This window comes from Scophthalmus maximus, chromosome 4, assembly GCF_022379125.1.
Source record: "Scophthalmus maximus strain ysfricsl-2021 chromosome 4, ASM2237912v1, whole genome shotgun sequence".
NCBI classification, from domain to species: Eukaryota; Metazoa; Chordata; class Actinopteri; order Pleuronectiformes; family Scophthalmidae; genus Scophthalmus; species Scophthalmus maximus.
Window position 1 is genome coordinate 5,403,436 of NC_061518.1, and position 18,973 is coordinate 5,422,408.

The window sequence follows — 18,973 nt, forward strand, 5'->3', positions numbered from 1 at the left end:
ACAGAGACCTGGGTCGAATTAAATGTTCGCAGGAGTCAATATGCTGTTAGGCTCTATAGCAAACTTCATTATTCCATTGTAAGTTACATTCTTGAAGCATCAGGGAGTATGCGTGCCTCACGCCTCACCTGTGTGTGATGTTGATATTCATATTCATCATTAACTTTTGATATTCAGAGCTTTACCATCAAGGCTTGTCAGTAACATCTGCAATGTTAGTTGACATCAACAAAATATACAATTTGTTTGCCTACACTTTTGTATACAGCTGTAATTGCAAGTGTAATAAATCTCTCAAAAGATCATTTTGTCAAACTGTATCAATATATTAAATGATCACAATAAGAACAAATTCTATATTTATTACAGAACAATCCAGGTCCATACAACATAACTTAGTGGCTATTAAATGAATTGGCATTTTTTTCTTCTTTTTCAGGTTGATGTGGTTGAAAATTATTCAGCATTATTTTTTTTAAATCCCACTGAATTAGATATTGAACTCTGTTCCCCACTGTGTGATACATTATATATTTTTCATTTATTTGTTAAATTGTTATTTTTTTTTGTTTTCTAATCTTTTTTTTATTGAATGCACTTACTGTAATGTATCAATATACATATTGTGATATGTCTCTTACTATTATAAATCCTCGCGCTGCATTGTATCTCTCTACTTTATAAAGTATTAAATAAAGTTTATATTTAGTTTGGAGTATGTGCCTACAAGGCACAACTGAGGGTTAATGGTGTCCTTTAAGCTGCCGTTACTCCTGTGCTGCAGTTTGATTGGTGCATTGGGCGAAAAGGCGGGAACGGGGGCGGTACACAGGAAGTGAAGTAGTTCGTGTTTTGGTTGTGCGCAGAAAGAAGAAGTGGGAACCACAGATGAGACGACAGAAGGACAACTCACGTTAGCTGCTCGAGTCTGGTCGAAGCCCGTTACCCTTTCCCCTCGCTCGAACCACGGGACCGGCGGGAGACCGGCGGGAGACACGGAGCAGAGCATGACGTCTGTACGGAAACGACAAGGCAACGAGCCGCACCGGACCAGACCACAGAGGTGTGACGGGAGACGTTGTCGTCAGTGCAGACACGAGAGAAATAGCAGGACGTTAACAGACAGATGTACAGAAGAGCTGCAGACAAAGAAAGCTCGTTCGAGAGACGGACGTGTTTGTGTGAAGTCTCGTGGCTGTGTGTGTGTTTTCATGTGAAGGGACTGACCGTTAAATCACTGCAGCGGTTTCACGTGACACATGAGTGGATGTGACGGTCGTGGTGTGTTTGTGACCTTCCCCTTGACTGCAGGCTTCATTCGACGACACCAGCTTCTGGTGTCATTGAAAAGTGCTCTATAAATAAAATGTATTGTTATTATTATTATTACTGTAGATGACAAGGTGGGCAGGTTATTCCATATTGAATTTTGCTAAAAGAGTGCTTGATTTATTGATTAAACAGCCCCAAACCTATAGGCATTCAGTCTGTCAATTCAAATTAATGTAATATATCAGTTTGCTCATAGAACTTCATAAAAATATGAATAAAAAAGGCTAATTTATAAAAAAAATTATCACATAGATTTGATGTCTATAGAAAATCCATAGCTGCTGGCAGAGATTTTAAAGTGCACCCAGTTGAGTTATATAAAGTTATTTAACTATTAACTTAAAAGTGTATGATGGTATTTTTTTACACTATAATTAGCAACTATCCTATGTCCATATTTTACATATGTACCATTGTCTGCTTAAACATATGGATATCTACTGTAACTTCAAATAGTTTTGTTTTTTTAAAATTTCATCAGTACACAGCATCTTTGTTATCACATGACTCTTGCACAACAACGTTCTTTGTTCCCGTCTATAGGAAGAAAAGGTGGCCTGCATTTACCTAGGCGTATTGTACATACACAAAAAGGCAGCAATGGCAGCTTTATGTTTTAGCCCCCGAGTCCACCGCAGTAGTGAATCTTCCTGTACTACAGTTACAGTGACTTGCAGTCTGACTGTACATGTGTGTCAACAGCCCCCCCGGTGGCTTGAAGGACGATGTGCCGCGGAAGAAGAGGCCGCACTTCCACTTGGACCTGTGGTTCTGTCTGACTCTGCAGAACTGGATACTGGACTTCGGGAGGCCCATTGTCATGGTGAGGAAGCTCAGTCCACACCCCAGGGTTCGACCCCCACACCCCATTTCATCCCTTGTCTCATTCATTCCAGATCGTCCTTCCTCTGGAATGGTTTCCCCTGAACAAGCCCAGTGCTGGAGACTACTTCCACATGGCCTACAATGTCATAACACCGTTCCTAATGCTCAAGGTGAGGAAAAACAAAAAAATGTGTTGCTTTTGTTGGGATCTTTTCTTTCTTCACCCTTTGTCAGAGGTTAATGTCCTTGAATGACTTGTCCCATGTCGTTTTTGCACAGCACGGCAGTTTCTTTAATTGCAAATTGTACTAGTATCATTATTATTATTTCCTGCTGTAGACAGCTCTCTTGTCTTCATGTTGGCTTAACGAGTGCAATCTTCACGAGTGGACGACTAAAACCAGAAGTAGACATCCATAGCTTTTTTTTAATGTTTTATAAAAATCGATCTAAAGGTCAACGACTACTTTCCTCACTTGGAAAATGGGTGGGTTTCGAACACAAGGTGCCATGTTGTCCTTCTATATATGATATATTTACCTTCCACAGAAATATCGTCGGCGTACGACAAACACAAGGTAATCGACCTTGTCATTCGAATGCAGCAGTTTTTGGCAGTGGACTGAATGTAGAATGTGTGTGTTGCTGCTCCGTCCAGCTGATCGAGCGCTGTCCCAGTGCGCCGCCTCGCTCGGCGGTCTACCTCTGCATCATCACCTTCGTCATGGGAGCCAGCATCCACCTGGTGGGAGACTCCATCAACCACCGGCTCATCCTGAGCGGCTACCAGCTCCACCTGTCCGTCAGAGACAACCCCATCATCAAGGACCTCAAACCCGCCTCACTGGTGAGAAATGTTGTGCGGGTCAGGTGTCGATATTTGATCTGCTGGTCATCATGGGCTGATGAGCGAAATAAGTTCTGGGCATCGACAGCGTATAAACTCTACAGACTCTGTCAATTTACTTGTCAGTTTACCCCATTTCAAAAATGTCAAACAACAAAAACCTCTTTGTGTCTCTTGTCTGTCAGTGACTCTTGTTGTCTGCCTTTGTCACAAGCACACAAACACACCGGTTTGATCCTGCAGTATATATATATCACGCTGTGTGGAAGGGAAACAGTTTTCCTCTCTCCGCCTTCGTTGCTATCGCACCCTTGTGTGTCGACGAGATATTAAAAGGCGGATGTGTGACATAATAAGAGCAGATGATATTGATAAAGGCAGGACCATAACTGAGGTGGAATAATGTATGTTTATTTCGTGTTAAAGCTTGATTTGGCCACAAGTTCAGAAAGTTTGTGCGTCTTCAGAATATCCTTCAACTATTCCCTGACCTGTGGAGAAACCATCGGTGACTCTCTCTGTTGACATGCGCGAAAGCCAAGAGAAAAATGGAGGAACATGATGCTGAGGCCAGAATATTCAGTGGTAAATGGACTGTGTTTATGTGGCCTTAAACTAGTCCTATTGAACATTTAAAGTGCTTTACTGTACAAGTCACATTCACCCCCACACACACACACACACACACTCATACAGCGCTGTTTCTATCACACATCATTCATACACGGAGCCGTCTGAGGAAATTCAGGATTAACCACCTTGACCAAGGACACTTCGGTTACATCTCCTGAGCCACAGCCGCCACGTATTATATGATATGAATATAAAACATGTTTATATGTGCTGCAATACACATTATTTGAAATGTCCGACAGAGGAAGGTGGCAGGTGAGATGATTCAAAATCTGTAGCGATTGTTCAGTTCTTTCTCCCCGGGTGTGCGGACACATCCACATTTCTTCATTTGATTCATTAAATCTTGCCTCGTCTTTAATTTCTCACTCGTTTGTAGATGTGATTGGCACATTTGCAGCGTAAAATGGTTTTTGAACGGCAGGTGGCAGTGTTGCACAAGGCAGCGAGAGCCGCAGCGCTTCTCCACTGATACAGTTAAGTACCTGTTGTTCATGCTGCTTTGGATACCAACACTTTGTGTTCTCCTCCTCACAGATCGACTCCTTTGAGCTGCTGTACTACTACGACGAGCAGCTGGGACACCTGATGTGGTACGTGTCTGTGGCCCTCATTTGCAATTTGTGCAGATACCAGTTCTGGGAAACGGCTGGAACGCAGCGGTGCACGGGAACGATTGTTTTTTTATGTATCAGAGTTTGTCCATCTCCTTTATTTTTATCCGACTGTAGTTAATTGAAAACGCACAAAGGTCAGAATCCAATTAACGAGTGTGCCGGAAGTGTAGATTCTGATCATTTAAAGCCGTGAACACACCAGCCTGTGGCTCTTTTATACATTCAAGCGCAAAACAGATTTTTTTTTTTTTAGATTGAGCAGGACTGATAAATAATAATTGGAGGCAATAAGTCTTACAACGTCCAGTAAAGAGTAAAATAATTGTTTGTTTTGAGAGAGAAAAAGAAAAAGATCTAAAACATGTCAACGTAAACAGTGAGAGGATTAAATGTACCTCACCCGTGCTCTCACTCAATTTCCATAAGCTTTTGGCATTTGGCAGTAAAAGTGGCTCAATCGGCTGATGACGCCCTGACATTATGTCGTCACGCTGGCTGGTGACAGAATTCCAGTTTGAATATTGCACCTCTGGTCAGAAACACACTGACTGATTCACGTCACCACAGTGGTTTTCTTTTTCACCCTTGTCACACGCGCTCTTTGAGGCGGTCGTCGCCATTTCTGTGCTAACACCCGTTGCTCCTTAAATGGCAAACAACATATATACGCTGATACTTTTTTTTTTTTTTTGTGATAAGCTAATATCAGCCAAAGATCGGGAAAGCAGCAGCACTCAGGAAAAGTGTTTTTTTTTTTTAAAGTTAAAGTGAGAACGGTTTCCATGGTTACCTGCAGTTTGATTCAGTAAATATATATATATATATATATATATAAATACATATATAACAGTGGTTTGTTGTTGAGGGAAATGTGTTTTTCATGACCTGATATTTGATTTGAACTGTTATTTAAAATGGTTTTTTTTAGAGATATGCCACAGTATTTATTCATTTATTCATTAATTAGTTATGTTTTTGCTCAGCTTCGACCCTGCTGTGTTTGTCTGCTGTGATTGTGTTTTTAAAAATAAGAAGGATTTTTGATAAAAGCAAGTGTATAGAACAATGCAGATTAACACGTACTGTACATCTTTACTAAGAAATGCCTGAATTTCACAGTGTCTACACTCACACAGTTGATACAGTGAGTCTCCCTCTTGTTTTACTGTAGGTATATTCCTTTCTTCATCATCCTGTTCATCTACTTCACCGGCTGCTTCACCGAGGCAGAAGAACAGAAGAAGGTTCCCGTATCTGGTTGGGTGTTGCTGGGACCCAGCGCGCTCTACTACTGGTCAGTTCTACATCTTCTGTCTATGTTCTCCATAAAAATATGACTCAAGTGTTTGGTTAAAAGGAAGAAAGAAAAAAGAAAGGTAGTAAGTGTGTCACGTTTTGCAGCAGCAGCCTAAATGAAATGATGGGGGAAAGTGAAATATGATGACGGACTTTAGTCAGTAGACATTTTGTGAACATTATACAGTATAGAAGAGGTTTTTTACTGTATATTCTGTGGTGATTTCAACTTACTGTGAATGGACAGCGAAGAAAGAACACAAGGTTTATCATAGTGCTTCCATGGATTAAGGGATTAATGCATGAATTATTTTGTATAAATGCTAAAAGATCAAAAAAAGACAGATTGAAGTGATTATAATGCAAATTACTGCAAAACCATACACAGTTTTGAGTCAAATACAGTAACATTATTATTTTTTTAATGCTTACAATACATTGTTATAAAAACAGCTTGGAGTGACAAACCAATTCAAGTCACAATGTTTACTAGGATAGTAAAAGCTCCAATATTTCCATATTAATTTTGCAGAAATTCTAATTGAGCAGAGCAGTGTCAGCACCCGGAACCTAATAAACTAGCTGTTTTTGGAAAAGTGGTGTCTTTTTAAAATTTGAAACTTTGCATTATTGTTCTTGTGCTTATACTTTAGTCATTTAAAGCAGAAGAGAAACAAATAAAAAATATGTGTGTCTCTCTGAGTTCCTCTGACTTTTTTCTTTCCTTAAAGGTACTTGGTCACCGAAGGACAAATCACGGAACTTTTCCTCCTCACCTTCCTTGCCATGGTTGCCACGGTGATCCGTCAGCGCCGCAAAGGCCTCGGCCTGGACGGCAACGGCCTGTTCCTGTTCTGCAGTTTCAGTGCCACTCTGCTCCTGGTGGCGCTGTGGGTGGCGTTCCTGTGGAACGACCCCGTGCTACGCAACAAGTACCCCGGACTCGTTTATGTGCCTGAGCCCTGGTCCTACTACACGTTACATATCAAGGATAACCACTGACGCACACCAGGTCGGTGTCACGAGAAAAAATATTATATTATATCAGATGCTTGCACGGCCTGACTGATGCGTCTCTTTTTGTTTTTGTTGGACAGATTTCCTGCGACACAGACAACGGTTGCACTCGATTGCCCAACATTGTTGATGTCAGGAGACAAACTCTCAAGCCGGCAGAACATTGTACTGTTGCACGCAGACTTTAACAAGTTGGAACTGTGGTGTCGGGTGGAAAGTTGCCCTGTTTGCCTCACTTTTACTCATGCAATCAAATCTGCCGTTCCCTGCTCAGATGAGAGACATTGACACGCGTGGTAGAGCAGGTCAGGACTGCCCATCGTACGATGATGTGTTTTTATCAACGTGTGTTAGTTTTTGTTTAGTAATTGAAGATTTAAAAACCAGGTTTGGGATTAACAGCCAAAAAGGCTAAAGTGAGCTGTTCAAGTCGAGAGGAAACAAATAGTTTGGGATCAAACTAATGTCCATTTTTTTTAAATTTTAGAATACACCAAATATTTTATTGAATCATCTGTAATTCATGAATAAATAAAAAAAAAAAAATCACACTGTTCAATTGATGCTGAATGTAAATGACCGGGCGCATATCAGATCCGAGTGATCCTGCAAACACCTATTCTGACGTCCTGCTGACGTTCATCACAGCAGCGTTGACTGTGTGTTTCCCAGATAATGTATATTCATACCATGAAGTGCAGACTATGTCCTCATGTTGACAGGGCCCTTTATACTACTTTATCAATCTGTGCTGGGTGCGAATCATGTAAGATCTACCATCAGATTCTCTAATCATTTCTGACTTAAACCTACTTCACTTTTAATCCTGACAGTAAAGCAAGTAAGTGCCGTACAACCCCGGGGGCTTCCTGGGTCCTGGGGCAGTTGTTGCCAGCTGTGCGGCTTCGGTGACGAAGCCTCGACTCCAGTACGAACACAGAGCAGCGTTAGACATTTTTCACCAACTGACAATTGATGAATTAGTAGAGCAACTACCCAGTAATCAGGCAAGTTAATGACAGAGGCGACCTTTTGTACTGTTTATATATAACTGTTTATATATATATATATATATATGGGTAAATTAATTAGTTCCTCAGTTGTTTGATTTTTACACCTGTTTGTCTTAATTAAAATATTATATACACTGAAATTCTACTTGCTGGTTATGTCGAAGTCTTTTAGCATATAGGTTAAAAATGATTTATGTGGTTACGCGCTGCTCCCTTGTGTTATACGACACCGGAGCGTCACGTATGGCGAGGGGCTGATAATTGGTCTCTTTGTTTTACTGGAGGGATTAAAAGGGAAAGGACAATGCGAGCCCAGTGGATCCGGTAGCTGCGTTTCCACAGCAACGCATATTATATTACGTGGTGGCTTTCAGGTGGTGTGGACTTTGAACAGAGGCGGAGGGACAGGTGACTCAGGGTACACTCAACTCTCTCTCCTTCCAGAAGAAGAATAACTAAGGAGCTGCAGAAATGGTAAGAGCGAGACATTATTTCCACTGAGAGACTTTTTCGTGTCTTCTTATGAAAGAGCTGTTCCTGTAGCTGTGAACTAACTTACCTGACAAGAGATTCTGCAATACTTCTGTCACGTTGCAGGCTAAGTTCTTCACTCCAGTTCAAATCAACGGTAAGAATATTCCACAGCACCACAAGCTGTTTTACATCCATTACTATTATGTTTAAAATGTACTATTATGTGTGCAGCATATTAACCTTTTAATAACCATATATATATATTTAATTTTTTTACACAGAACACAAAGTAAAAACTGTTTTGGAGGCACATTCGGGCCAAAGTCTGATCTTTGTCCGTCTTATTAGTAATGCCAATGCATCTGTATATTTCCTAGTGAACCTGCAATTGTTTGGTGGATGAACTATGCTGTACATTTTAATATCTTTCCCTTTTTGCCTCACAGAATTCAAGGAATGCTTCTCCTTGTACGACAAGAAGCAAAAGGGCAAGATCGACGCCAAGGACCTCGTCACAGTTATGCGCTGCCTGGGTACAAGTCCCACGTTCGGGGAAATCGAAAGGCATCTGCAAGTTCACAAAATTGGTAAAGTACAACACACAGTACAGTAAACGTGGTTGAAAAGCTTCTTCAGGTGGTTGACGGTGGTCAAAACATCCCTTCATGGATTCATACTGCACCAAACAGGCCGAGAGGCAGGAACAAGAGTTTGCATTCAACTGCCTAATTAATAATCTATGAGTATGATTACTTTGTGTGTTGCTCATGGAAAAACGAATTATTTTAGTTCAATGTTTCCATAATTAGGCAAATGTAAAATCTTGATATCAAGACATATATGAAGTAAATATCTAATACTAATAATAAAAATCAAGGGGCTTATAAACAGTAGACTCAGTGTACCTCACAGGTTCTTTGAATCATGTCATTTTTGAGAGAAGATCGCTTTTAATGTAATTCTTGAACTTGCAAAATCTTTTTCTCACGATTATTTTTCAACAGCGCCTGATTCTGTTCTATTCTGTGCTTACGTTCCTGTTCAGAAAAGACCGGCGAGCTGGATTTCTCCTCCTTCCTGACGATGATGCACCGACAGATGCAGCAGGAGGATCCCAAGACGGAAATCCTGGAGGCCCTGCGGATGACGGACAAGCAGAAGCGAGGATACATCCAGGCGTCCGAGCTCCGGGCCAAGCTCACCAAGTTGGGAGAGAAACTCACGGACAAAGAAGGTGAAGTCAAAACATCTGCTAAATGTTCGGACTATTTTCTTTCACCTTTTTGCGAAAGAGATGAGAGATAACTTAAGGAGACTTTGTTTGTTGTGTACAGTCAATCACTAAAAGGTTATTTATACAGTGTGGTCCAATCCAGATTGAGCAGAGTCAGTGTTACAGTGAAGTGTCTGTCTGTTTGTATGTAATACAGCACACTGGATTTGAAACTATGACGTTAAAGCGCAGATCTTAGGTTTTTTTTTTTAAAAGCGCCTTGAGTCCTACATTGTTCACCACATATGGAATGCGAAGACCTAAAAAATACCCTTAAAGGGGCAGTAAGCGATTCTAAAGCAATAAATGTTTTGTAAAAATCAGCGACCATTCACTCACGGCCCAGCTAGCTGTCGGTTCTGTGTGCGCGCCGGAAAAAAAAATCGTTTTTTTTTTGTTTCTCTGCTCCTTCTATGGCAGTAAACTAAATATCTTTGGTGTGTGAACAAAACGAAACATCATCTGATGGTTCGGGTAACACGATCGACATTTTTCAACATTTTATAACATTTTATGGACTTAATTTTAACAACTAATCGATCAATCGAGAAAATAATCGCCAATGAAAGTAATCATTAGATTGTGGTTAGCGCGTCGGTCTCTCATACCTGAGGTCGTGGGTTCGCGACCCGCCCACTGCAGTTACATGACAACAACATCATAGAGAGATAAACGCTTTTCTACAAAATCGCTCAGTGCCCCTTTAAATAATCTGTTCAAAGTCATTCTTTTTGTTTTAAAAAGCAATATTCTGAAGGAGGATCAGGATAGTGAACAACACATTTCTATCCCCAATACTTTCTAACTGCAGAGATAAAAAGTATCAGGGGAACTGTACTGAAGTCCCCTCATGAGCTCAGGCTCTCTCCATCCACCTCCACCTGACAGCTCACCACAGTTCATTTCTTTGAGTTCCTCCTTTTTATTCATGAGCCACATCTACTGTTGGTTCCCATGGCACCGTCTGTGAGGCCTCTTTAAGATGCCAGTCCAGCGACTCGGACCACAGCCAGTCTGGCCCCCAGCGTCTCCCTGGGAATTACAAGCCGCTTCCCCCCCCCCCCCGCGAAATCCACGTGTGTTTGACAGCCGGGGCCCGATTCTTTGTTGTCCTGTGAGTGACCTGCAATAACTCCTCTGCGTCTCCCCCATGTCTCGTGACCCACGCCCCGCTTTCACCATCTCCCATTTGGAAATCCCATTTATCGTCTCAGTTGCCAACCGACGGATCAAATTTCCTCAGTGTTGTCGGGCAGTAGTAAAAGTAGTTACAGTAATTTATGCCTATCACTTTTGGAGATATTAAATGATTCTAGACCTTCACAGCCAGATAACTTATATTTACAACCCACCCACCGGCAACTCTACAGCCAGTTTACATGTCGTTTCTTGTTTGTTTAATTTGTGCAAAATCTGTAAAAAATAAAAGACAAATCACTGTTTTCACAGGTGCGGACGCAATAATGTACCAGCTGTTTGCTTGGAAACTGATACAGACAGAGAAAGAGTCTGTTTCCAGTCTTTATGCTAAGCTAAGGCAGCCAGCAGCTGGCTGTAGATTCACATTCATGACAGTGGTAAAGATCTTTTCACTTGATGTTTGGCCTAAAATATATATATATATAATATCCCTTTAAGCATTTCCACCTTCTTTAACGGGAGTTTTTAATTCTATTATTTATTAGGAGACGGTGGATTATGTAACACCGTTGACAGCAATGACTTGATGAGTCTTGAAGCGGAGGGTTTGATGGAAGGTCTCCTGCAGTTGCGCTCAAATCCATGTTGATTTTGACGGCGTTTTTTTTAATGTTTTGAAGCCCAAAACGTGGTCTCTCATACAGTCGCAGGCGTCAAAGCAAAATTAGGATTAAAAAGAAGGTTTTCCAAGTGCCATCAGCGGACGACTGCTGTGCACATTAGGCACTTTATATTTAAATGAAGCGCCGCTGCTTCCCAGTGGAGAGGCATCCATCACATCGACTGCTCAAGCAGATGTTGACGCCGCTGTACTTAAAGAGCAGCCGGTAGCACCTTGAAGCTTTACTGACTGTAAGCAGCTGTTATGACCATGATCTCACTGTTGTTGCTCTGATACACGAGTTTGAGTATTGAGGAGAGTTCACAGAACGGCAGCGTGATTGTCAACGGAAATGAACTGTATTCTGTTCTGTTGTTCAATTATGATTTCTGATGAATTGAAATTTCCCTGTTACAAGATGGAACAAATTTGAATGACTTGACGTACTATTTTATAATAAGTATAATAGTATAGTATTATAATTTTTAATAATGTAATCTTAATGTCCAAAATAAGTAGTTCATTGAAGTTCTCAAATAAATGGAGTGCTGTAAAAGGTACAATATGTCCCTCCGAAATTTAGAGTGGTACGAAAATGGTACCTCAAATTTGTACTTAAATACAGTACCACCATTTTAAACTCCTCACAATAACAAAAGTGACAATACCAAGTGGCACACGGTAGAGTGCATAACTCATAACCAAGCCCCACAGTCTCCTTAGTTTTCATTACGATCCATTCATCATTCGCTGGGAAATTGGTCAGAATAAAAAATTAATTTACCAAAAACTCATGTTTATTTGCTGGTTTTTGAAAAGGCAGTTGCTCCTGTTAACAAATGATTGGATTCACCGGTGTAGAAAACACTGATGAGCTTTTTAATTGAGTCGGAATCGTCTGCGATGCTGTGGGTGATTTCAGATATATTAGTGGAGCCTCTTTGAGGAATAACAAACCTTGTCGCTCTGGCTCGGCAGAGACGTCGCGGTTGAACCCCTCCCACGGACAAAGACCAGTATCTAAGAGTTTTCTTCTCTTGTCCTTCATAAGTCTGTTTCCTCTGCCCCCTGTGTTTAGTGGACGATCTCTTCAAAGAGGCCAACGTCGAGTCAAACGGGACGGTGAATCACGAGGAGTTCACCAAGATGGTGACGCTGCCACCAGTCGATTACTGATCTGTTGAAAGAAAGAAAAAGAGTCATGGTGAGAAAGTGACGTCGCACACGGACTGAGGGAGCGAAACACATGCTGGATTCAACCTGACGTGTTCGCAGCAGCAGTTCGGCACTGGCACACACATCTGAGCCCAACAACAGCCTTCACTGTGTTTTTTTGCCTTGTGATTTGTTTAATTCAATGCAGGAACTCTTTCCTGCAACTGTTTTCCCGTCGGTTCCCGTCGTACTGCATCGTGACCAACGAGGTATGATGTGATCAAGCCGTTTTTTTCTTTCATGGGGTCACGTGTTTTAAAACCATTAAATAAACCTTATGTGAAGCACGACGGTCCACTTTAACAAATTGTGTTTGAATTAAATGGCCAGTTCGATGCTTTGTGTATGTGCCTGTGCGTCGTTTTTTCTACGTGTGGTACCGGCAACTGTCCACGCATCGGTATTCAGTTGCTTTCTTGTCATAAGCTTGTGTGGATAAACAGTGGATTTTTCAATATTTACAAAAAAATATTTTTACTTTTTTGAAACTGTAATAAAATTGAAGCCCATCAGTCCAATTATATTTCTTTCTTTCATCTGTCATCTGAAGTCCTGCACTTTTCTGGCATTTGACAAAATCCATTTTATTTTTATGAGAACCACTGCCATGAAATATGTTTTCAACGATTTTATTTAGTTGTAAAAGACAGTATATAAACATCCATATGTAATAACATACCATTGATTAATGAATGCATTACGGTTTGTCCAAAAATAGTTGTATTGCTCAACTCACACCTCATTAAAATGAAGTTTATGGAGGGATTCTGTTTACCTCACTTTGGGCAGGTCAGCATCATATTAATCATATAAGCCTCTTAGGCTATAGAGACTCGATTTTTGTGCTTGGAAACATAATCACCAAATGTACAAAGACAATTCTTTAAAAAACAAAATATTCAACAAACTAAAAAAAGAGAAAAAAAGATCGAAGTTGCGGTCGAAGGTTTGCATAACCAACGCAGCCAAAGATCAGCTGTAGACCAGAGTGGTTCCACGTTAACACATGAAATGTGTCAAATGCATCAGACAATAAAATATACGACTGACCCTTTGTCAAACCGGCAGAAGGAGCTCAGGTGTAACAGAGGAAATGAACAACGTTTGAGTTGCCCTCCAGTTCGCCTGTGTCCTTCCAACCAAAGATTTGCCAAAATGTCTGCCGTTAAAAAGGACAAGTTTGGCAAATCAAAGCGCAAGAGCACTATGTTACCAGCAGGCCTTCATTTATGTGGAGTAACTGGAACGAGGAAATGTTTGCCCGGGGGCAGAACCGATGTTCCAATCCACTTTCCCTGCAGGCGTCTCTCCGTTATTCTTCTACTTAACATACACTCAAACCCGCTGGATGGATACTTCTGTTTTCGCCCATGTCACTCGTCCTTCTGAGCAGGGAACACACACTTAGGGGGCCACGAAGACGCAACCTGATAATAGATCAAATGAACTCTTTAAGTTTTTGAGTTAGCTTTGCGAAGTGAAGGCCATGTGAATGAATCCCGAGGTCACATATCAAGGGCAGGGGTCAGAGCTGGAAACACCCCCAAAAGGTTTTCTTTGCGCAGAGTTTCTGAACAAGTTATACTTGCCAGTGACAGTTGCCAATCAGAAAGTCGTTGACTGAAAATGATCAGGCCAGTCCTTTGGTTCCTCTGACTGCAACAATAGGTACTAATATTCATCGTCTACCGCTTTATCCATTTAAGGGTCGCGGGGGGTCGCTGGAGCCAATCCCAGCTAGGTACTAATATTACTTTTTTCAATTTAATTTGAAGTAAATCTGCCATAATTAACCCTGTGAACTCCACATGCTTTAAAGCCTGGCACCAGTGAAGAGGGAGCGGCTTACTGCATAGTCAACAGAAATCCTGAGCACGATTTCCAATTGGTTGTAGTTCTGAGATAACAATTTTTGAACATTACTTACATTGCCTCTTCGCAGATAACTTCAAAGGACAATTTCACCTTGAAACAAATTCCCCAAAAAACAAACCGAATAATAGCCCTTTACATAAACATAATAGACACGGTGGTTATATTTGACCTTTAATATACAACGAAGGTAAATCACAGCAATGCATCATCGAATAATAATCACTTGTGTGTGACTTCTGAGATGTGGCGACACTGCAAACTGTAATTTGACTCGTGTTATAGTCCGTATGCAAAGATACAAAGACGGTCGACGTGGCAAATGTCGGAGACACGTTGTCCATCTTCCTGTACAGTCTATAGGTGTCTGCGGCTGCCTGACGACAACACACTGTACTGTACGCTCGTCAACAAAGAGGTTTTGTGATGTCTGAGATCGGACAGAACAATAACTCGCCCTGTAACTCAACACTCCCCCCCCCCCCCCCTTCTTTTTCCTCACAGAATTATAGATATTTCTTTTCCCAACACAACAAAAAGACTACAGAAGAATCACAGGAGAATATGATGGTGCTGCCGCCGCTGCTGCCTGGGCTTCCGCAACACCGACGGAGTCTGTCTTTTCAATTCCGGCTGAAAAGACAAAATTGCTGCCTACACAGTGTGTGTCAGTGTCAAAAAGATCTCTCTATTTCTTTTTCTTTTTCTGAATGCAGGGACGAGCACAGAAGATGACGGAGTGAGGGGTGTCAGGTATTTAGTTGCTCTCAGACAAGAAGATAACGGCTGCTAAAACCCCCTCTGTACAGTAACCAGGCTACCCAATGCCTTAGTTCATGTTAATAAACCCAATGTGACATGACACTGACATTCTTCCTTTTAATAACTCCTAATTGCCTTTGAAAAAAAACCCCAAAGCATTTATTCTGAAATACGGAATTTAACCCAATTTCAATCAAGTGGTCATTAAAAAACACATCAAATGATCCAATATTCAAGTAGAAAAGGCACTGGGCCTGCCAATACCTGACCCAAATCGTCCGGAGCCCGTGTGGCTTCTAGCACCAAGAATTTTGCTGCATCTTTTTACATTTACATCTCACCTTGTGACTTCAATTTTTTTTTTTTTTTTAAATGTGCGCGGTAAAGCTAAGGAGTGGCACCACACAACTGTAACTGATTCAACTGCCCTAAAAAACAACAAAAAACAAAGGATTTAAAAAAAGAAAAAAAGCTGCTGTGGACATTAGAGGTGTGAACTGACCATTTGCTGAAACCCGCTCCACCAGGCAGGAACTGTCCAATAACAGCCGAGCGGGGGGGGGGGGGGGGGCAGGGCTTAGCCAACGCTCAGTTGTTTACGGATACCACACGAGGCCTTTATGTGCCACTTATTTTTTTAGCTTCATTAATCTTGTACCACATAACACGCAAAAAAGCACAGTGGGAACATTTTTTTATACCTGCCGTCCGTTTCGATCTGTACAGTTTCTGCCTCCGTCAATGAAATGAAAGCGTTGTACCAACAATCAAAGGTTAACGAGTGGTTTATCTACATGCGTAATAATGTAGATAAACCACATTGGTAGGCTACATTGACAGGAGACCCTTCCGATTTCACGTAGCACCACAATTTTGATTCATAAAATGTCATTCCGGTCACACAGTATAATAATAATAATAATAATAATAATAATAATAATATAAAAGTGCAAACAAACGTTTACATTCTCGTTGTTTCGCTAAGAGAAAGGCTTAGTTATATTCCCCAGTAGCTTTCAGCCCTGTATGAGGTCATAATAATAATCCCCCCGGCACAAAGATGCAGACGTTTGGAGGGGGACTGCTTCATGATCAGTCCGTAGTGGTGAAGAAATTGTTGACTTTAAAATGATGATTTACATGATGTTCCGCCGCTCAGTGGCTCAACCAATCAGTGTTCCTCTCCACGACGAGGCGCCTGCGAGTGGTTGGCACCATGTCGGCACCTCAGCGGCGGGAGCGCGGGCCGCAGGTTCTGCAGCATTGTGCCCGCACGTTGGCCAAGTGGCAACGGCCGAGCGAGCGGAGGGTCTGGCAGAAACGGGACGTCAGCCGGTCGCGGAGACAAACCGCTGCTGTGTGGGAGACGAGAGACGGGGAGAGAGAGAGAGAGGGAGGGAGGGGTTACATGTACAGGTGAAATACAGACGTTATTCTGATCATATGCAGCCGACTGTCCGTTTTGTATTCATATTATTTAGTGCCGTCTTTACTGCCATGTTGTCATTTTCCGAGTCTCTTTGTTGATGTTTTTATTCATTCTTTCCACTTTCAGTTACTTCTGTCTAGTAAGAAAAGACCAAAAGCTCAGTTTTAAGCAAGGCTGCACCCCCTGGTCTCCTGTAACCCCCACGTACAAATGTTTCCAATAAGTTCTGTGCAGTGAAGTACATGAATTTAAAATTTTGTGGGGGGGGGAATAGAGAGCAGGTGAGATATCAGACTGAGAAAGACAAAGTCTGGTTGGTGAATCACTACCTTTGTAGCAGTACGGTATTATTTATTATTACATTAACTGCGGAGGCTACGTGTGAATTTAATCTATCAAGTGCGTCACGGTATGTTGAGTCTTGGCAGCCGATATGGAAAGAATAAACAATGAAAGCATCCACACAAGGATGGTGCTACGACAGTCCCCGTATGAAAGCACATCTCTAATTCCTTAGACGCTGATTTTAATTTGCATCTGCACCAAATTGCTCACGCTCATAGATATCAGCCCCCTTAATGAATTGATTGATTTCCCCCCCATCAAGATCCATGACTCATTCAATTGGTGAAAATGTAAAAACCCCCCACAAAAATTACTATTATTATTATAGTAATTATTAAGATTACCCCATCTGGTAATGTTAAAGAACGGGATTGGAAATTCATGCCTTCAACATGAAGGCATATAGGTGGTGGCATGATTCCTACAGGGTGGTTTACACCATGCATTGAGTTCTTATCCGGTTGTACTCTTCCGTCTTTGAGCTTTCCAGCGGGAAGTCTTCCTAAAGACAGACGATAATCAATACGAGAAGAAAAGACACTTCTCCTCATGCAGATGTGTACAGTCGTTGCTGGTCTTTCAGGCACTTTCCAGCAAATGTGCATTAAATGAACACGGTGGAAAAAGGACAACTCGTCAAAGTGTCTGCTGCGTTGGAGGGCGAGAGCACTGTCAAAGACTAACGCTTGAGTACATCCGGAAATAAAAAGAGACAGAAGCCCACGCGTTCCAGCGGGAATCTCAGTGCAGGAGAATAAGGTCGACGGTCCAAAGAGGCGGAGGCGGCGGCTGATGGCTTTCACAGGCAGTCGGAGGTTTGCAGGTCAGTTATAAATCTGCTGCAATGTGCAGATTTTACAAATGATTCAAATGAAGTTGTGTCTCACTCATCGGGGTCATCACAGTGTGCACAGATTTACTGTGACGTGATAATCAGGTTTCATCTCATATTCTAGGAGAGGTATGAAAAGAAATGTAAACTAAAACAGCTATTTTTAATGGAATTTAAAAAAAAAATACGGTAAATCTGCTTTTCTTGGCTTTAATGTTAATGTGGATGATCCTGTTTTGAGTTCTGTTACTGTCTTGATGTGACTCTAAGGCTGTTTTCAAAGAGGTTTTTCGTTCGCATATGATGAACTCGGGGGACTGTGAGACGAGTTCACGCCGACGAGAACATCAGCGTCTGGGTTGGAGCGCGAAGGGGGCGGGACGTGATGACAATCATGTATGAACGGGAAGCTCGGGTGCCTCAACTCAACACGCAGCGCTCCCTGCGTGCTTCTCGTCTCCCCTCCACTGGAGATGTGGGACTCAGCATCAGAGCGCCTGACTGAACAGCAAACAGCGGTCGGGGACAAAGGGGACGTGTGAGTTCTGCAGCAATGTGATTTTTCTTTCACTGTTTGAGAAAAACGAGCAGACATCGTGGCGGGTAACAAAAAAACGAAAGAGGAGAAGAAAAAACAAAATCCAATTATGGCTCCTCCGTCCCTCTTCACCCTGTATGAACCAGTGTCATGAGTGGAAGTGGCCTTCCGCTCAAAGGTCACGGGAGGTCAAGCACAGCATCACGACAGCCCGTTTGGAATGGAAATGACCAGCTTGACCATAATGGAATATTATCTCTATATGACCATTGTATTGGGGAAAAAAAACAAACACACAGAATTCATAATTTTATGTAAAAGTAATAAAATAAAACCTGTTTTAGGTCAATAAATGACATGAGAGATTTTATGCACCGACACTCACTGATGAATAAACGGTGAATATGTGTTTAAATTACTTACATCTGTGATCGACAGGTTTTTATTTTTTGGTTATGAATACATAGCAACATTATCTATTGATCTGCCGTCATGTTTGTGTCCGAACATTAAGTCTCCTTGAGTTCCGTTGATCTCTTGACCCCCTCCAGAGGGAATGAAAAGCATCGGAGAGGCGGCTCATACGCACGTTGTGTAAAAGGTTACTATATATATATATATATATATATATATAAACAACATTTTTTCCTGACAGTTTCAGAATTGAATGAAAGCTTTTCACACGACACAAAAGCTGCAGGCCGGACGGCTGAACAACGAGCGGAAACTCTTCATCGAGCTCCACAAATCTGAGCGGAGCTGCGGATCCGGGAAATAATTCTCTCTGGTGTCATCAGCACAGCCGACCCATTTCACATCGTTTATTTGATGCATTGCAATACAGATATTGAA

At 41.7% G+C, this 18,973-nt stretch overlaps 3 protein-coding genes across 4 annotated transcripts in view; 2 read left to right on the plus strand and 1 right to left on the minus strand.

The window, feature by feature from the left end:
- The first annotated feature begins 823 nt into the window (after positions 1–823).
- Positions 824–7,126, plus strand: LOC118302090 (ceroid-lipofuscinosis neuronal protein 6). Its single transcript, XM_035627948.2, has 8 exons — positions 824–1,063; positions 2,035–2,155; positions 2,229–2,327; positions 2,816–3,004; positions 4,175–4,230; positions 5,426–5,548; positions 6,282–6,562; positions 6,648–7,126. Exons 1-7 carry the CDS (start codon positions 1,008–1,010, stop codon positions 6,550–6,552), a joined length of 915 nt encoding a protein of 304 aa, XP_035483841.1. The 5' UTR covers positions 824–1,007; the 3' UTR covers positions 6,553–6,562; positions 6,648–7,126.
- An 802-nt stretch (positions 7,127–7,928) lies between these two features.
- Positions 7,929–12,858, plus strand: calml4a (calmodulin-like 4a). The gene is made up of 5 exons (XM_035627949.2): positions 7,929–8,054; positions 8,178–8,208; positions 8,501–8,641; positions 9,100–9,288; positions 12,207–12,858. The coding sequence occupies exons 1-5, from the start codon at positions 8,052–8,054 to the stop codon at positions 12,302–12,304; spliced, it is 462 nt and encodes a 153-aa protein (XP_035483842.1). The 5' UTR covers positions 7,929–8,051; the 3' UTR covers positions 12,305–12,858.
- A 1,518-nt stretch (positions 12,859–14,376) lies between these two features.
- Positions 14,377–18,973, minus strand: part of LOC118302087 (A disintegrin and metalloproteinase with thrombospondin motifs 7) — a 60,658-nt gene continuing 56,061 nt past the window's right edge. The window contains exon 24 of one of the 2 annotated variants that reach the window (XM_035627945.2): positions 14,377–16,329. In XM_035627945.2, the coding sequence (XP_035483838.2) occupies positions 16,205–16,329 (125 nt within the window). In that variant the 3' untranslated portion in view covers positions 14,377–16,204. Of the gene's footprint in view, positions 16,333–18,973 lie in introns of both variants that reach the window. The other variant, XM_035627944.2, reaches the window with a different exon arrangement.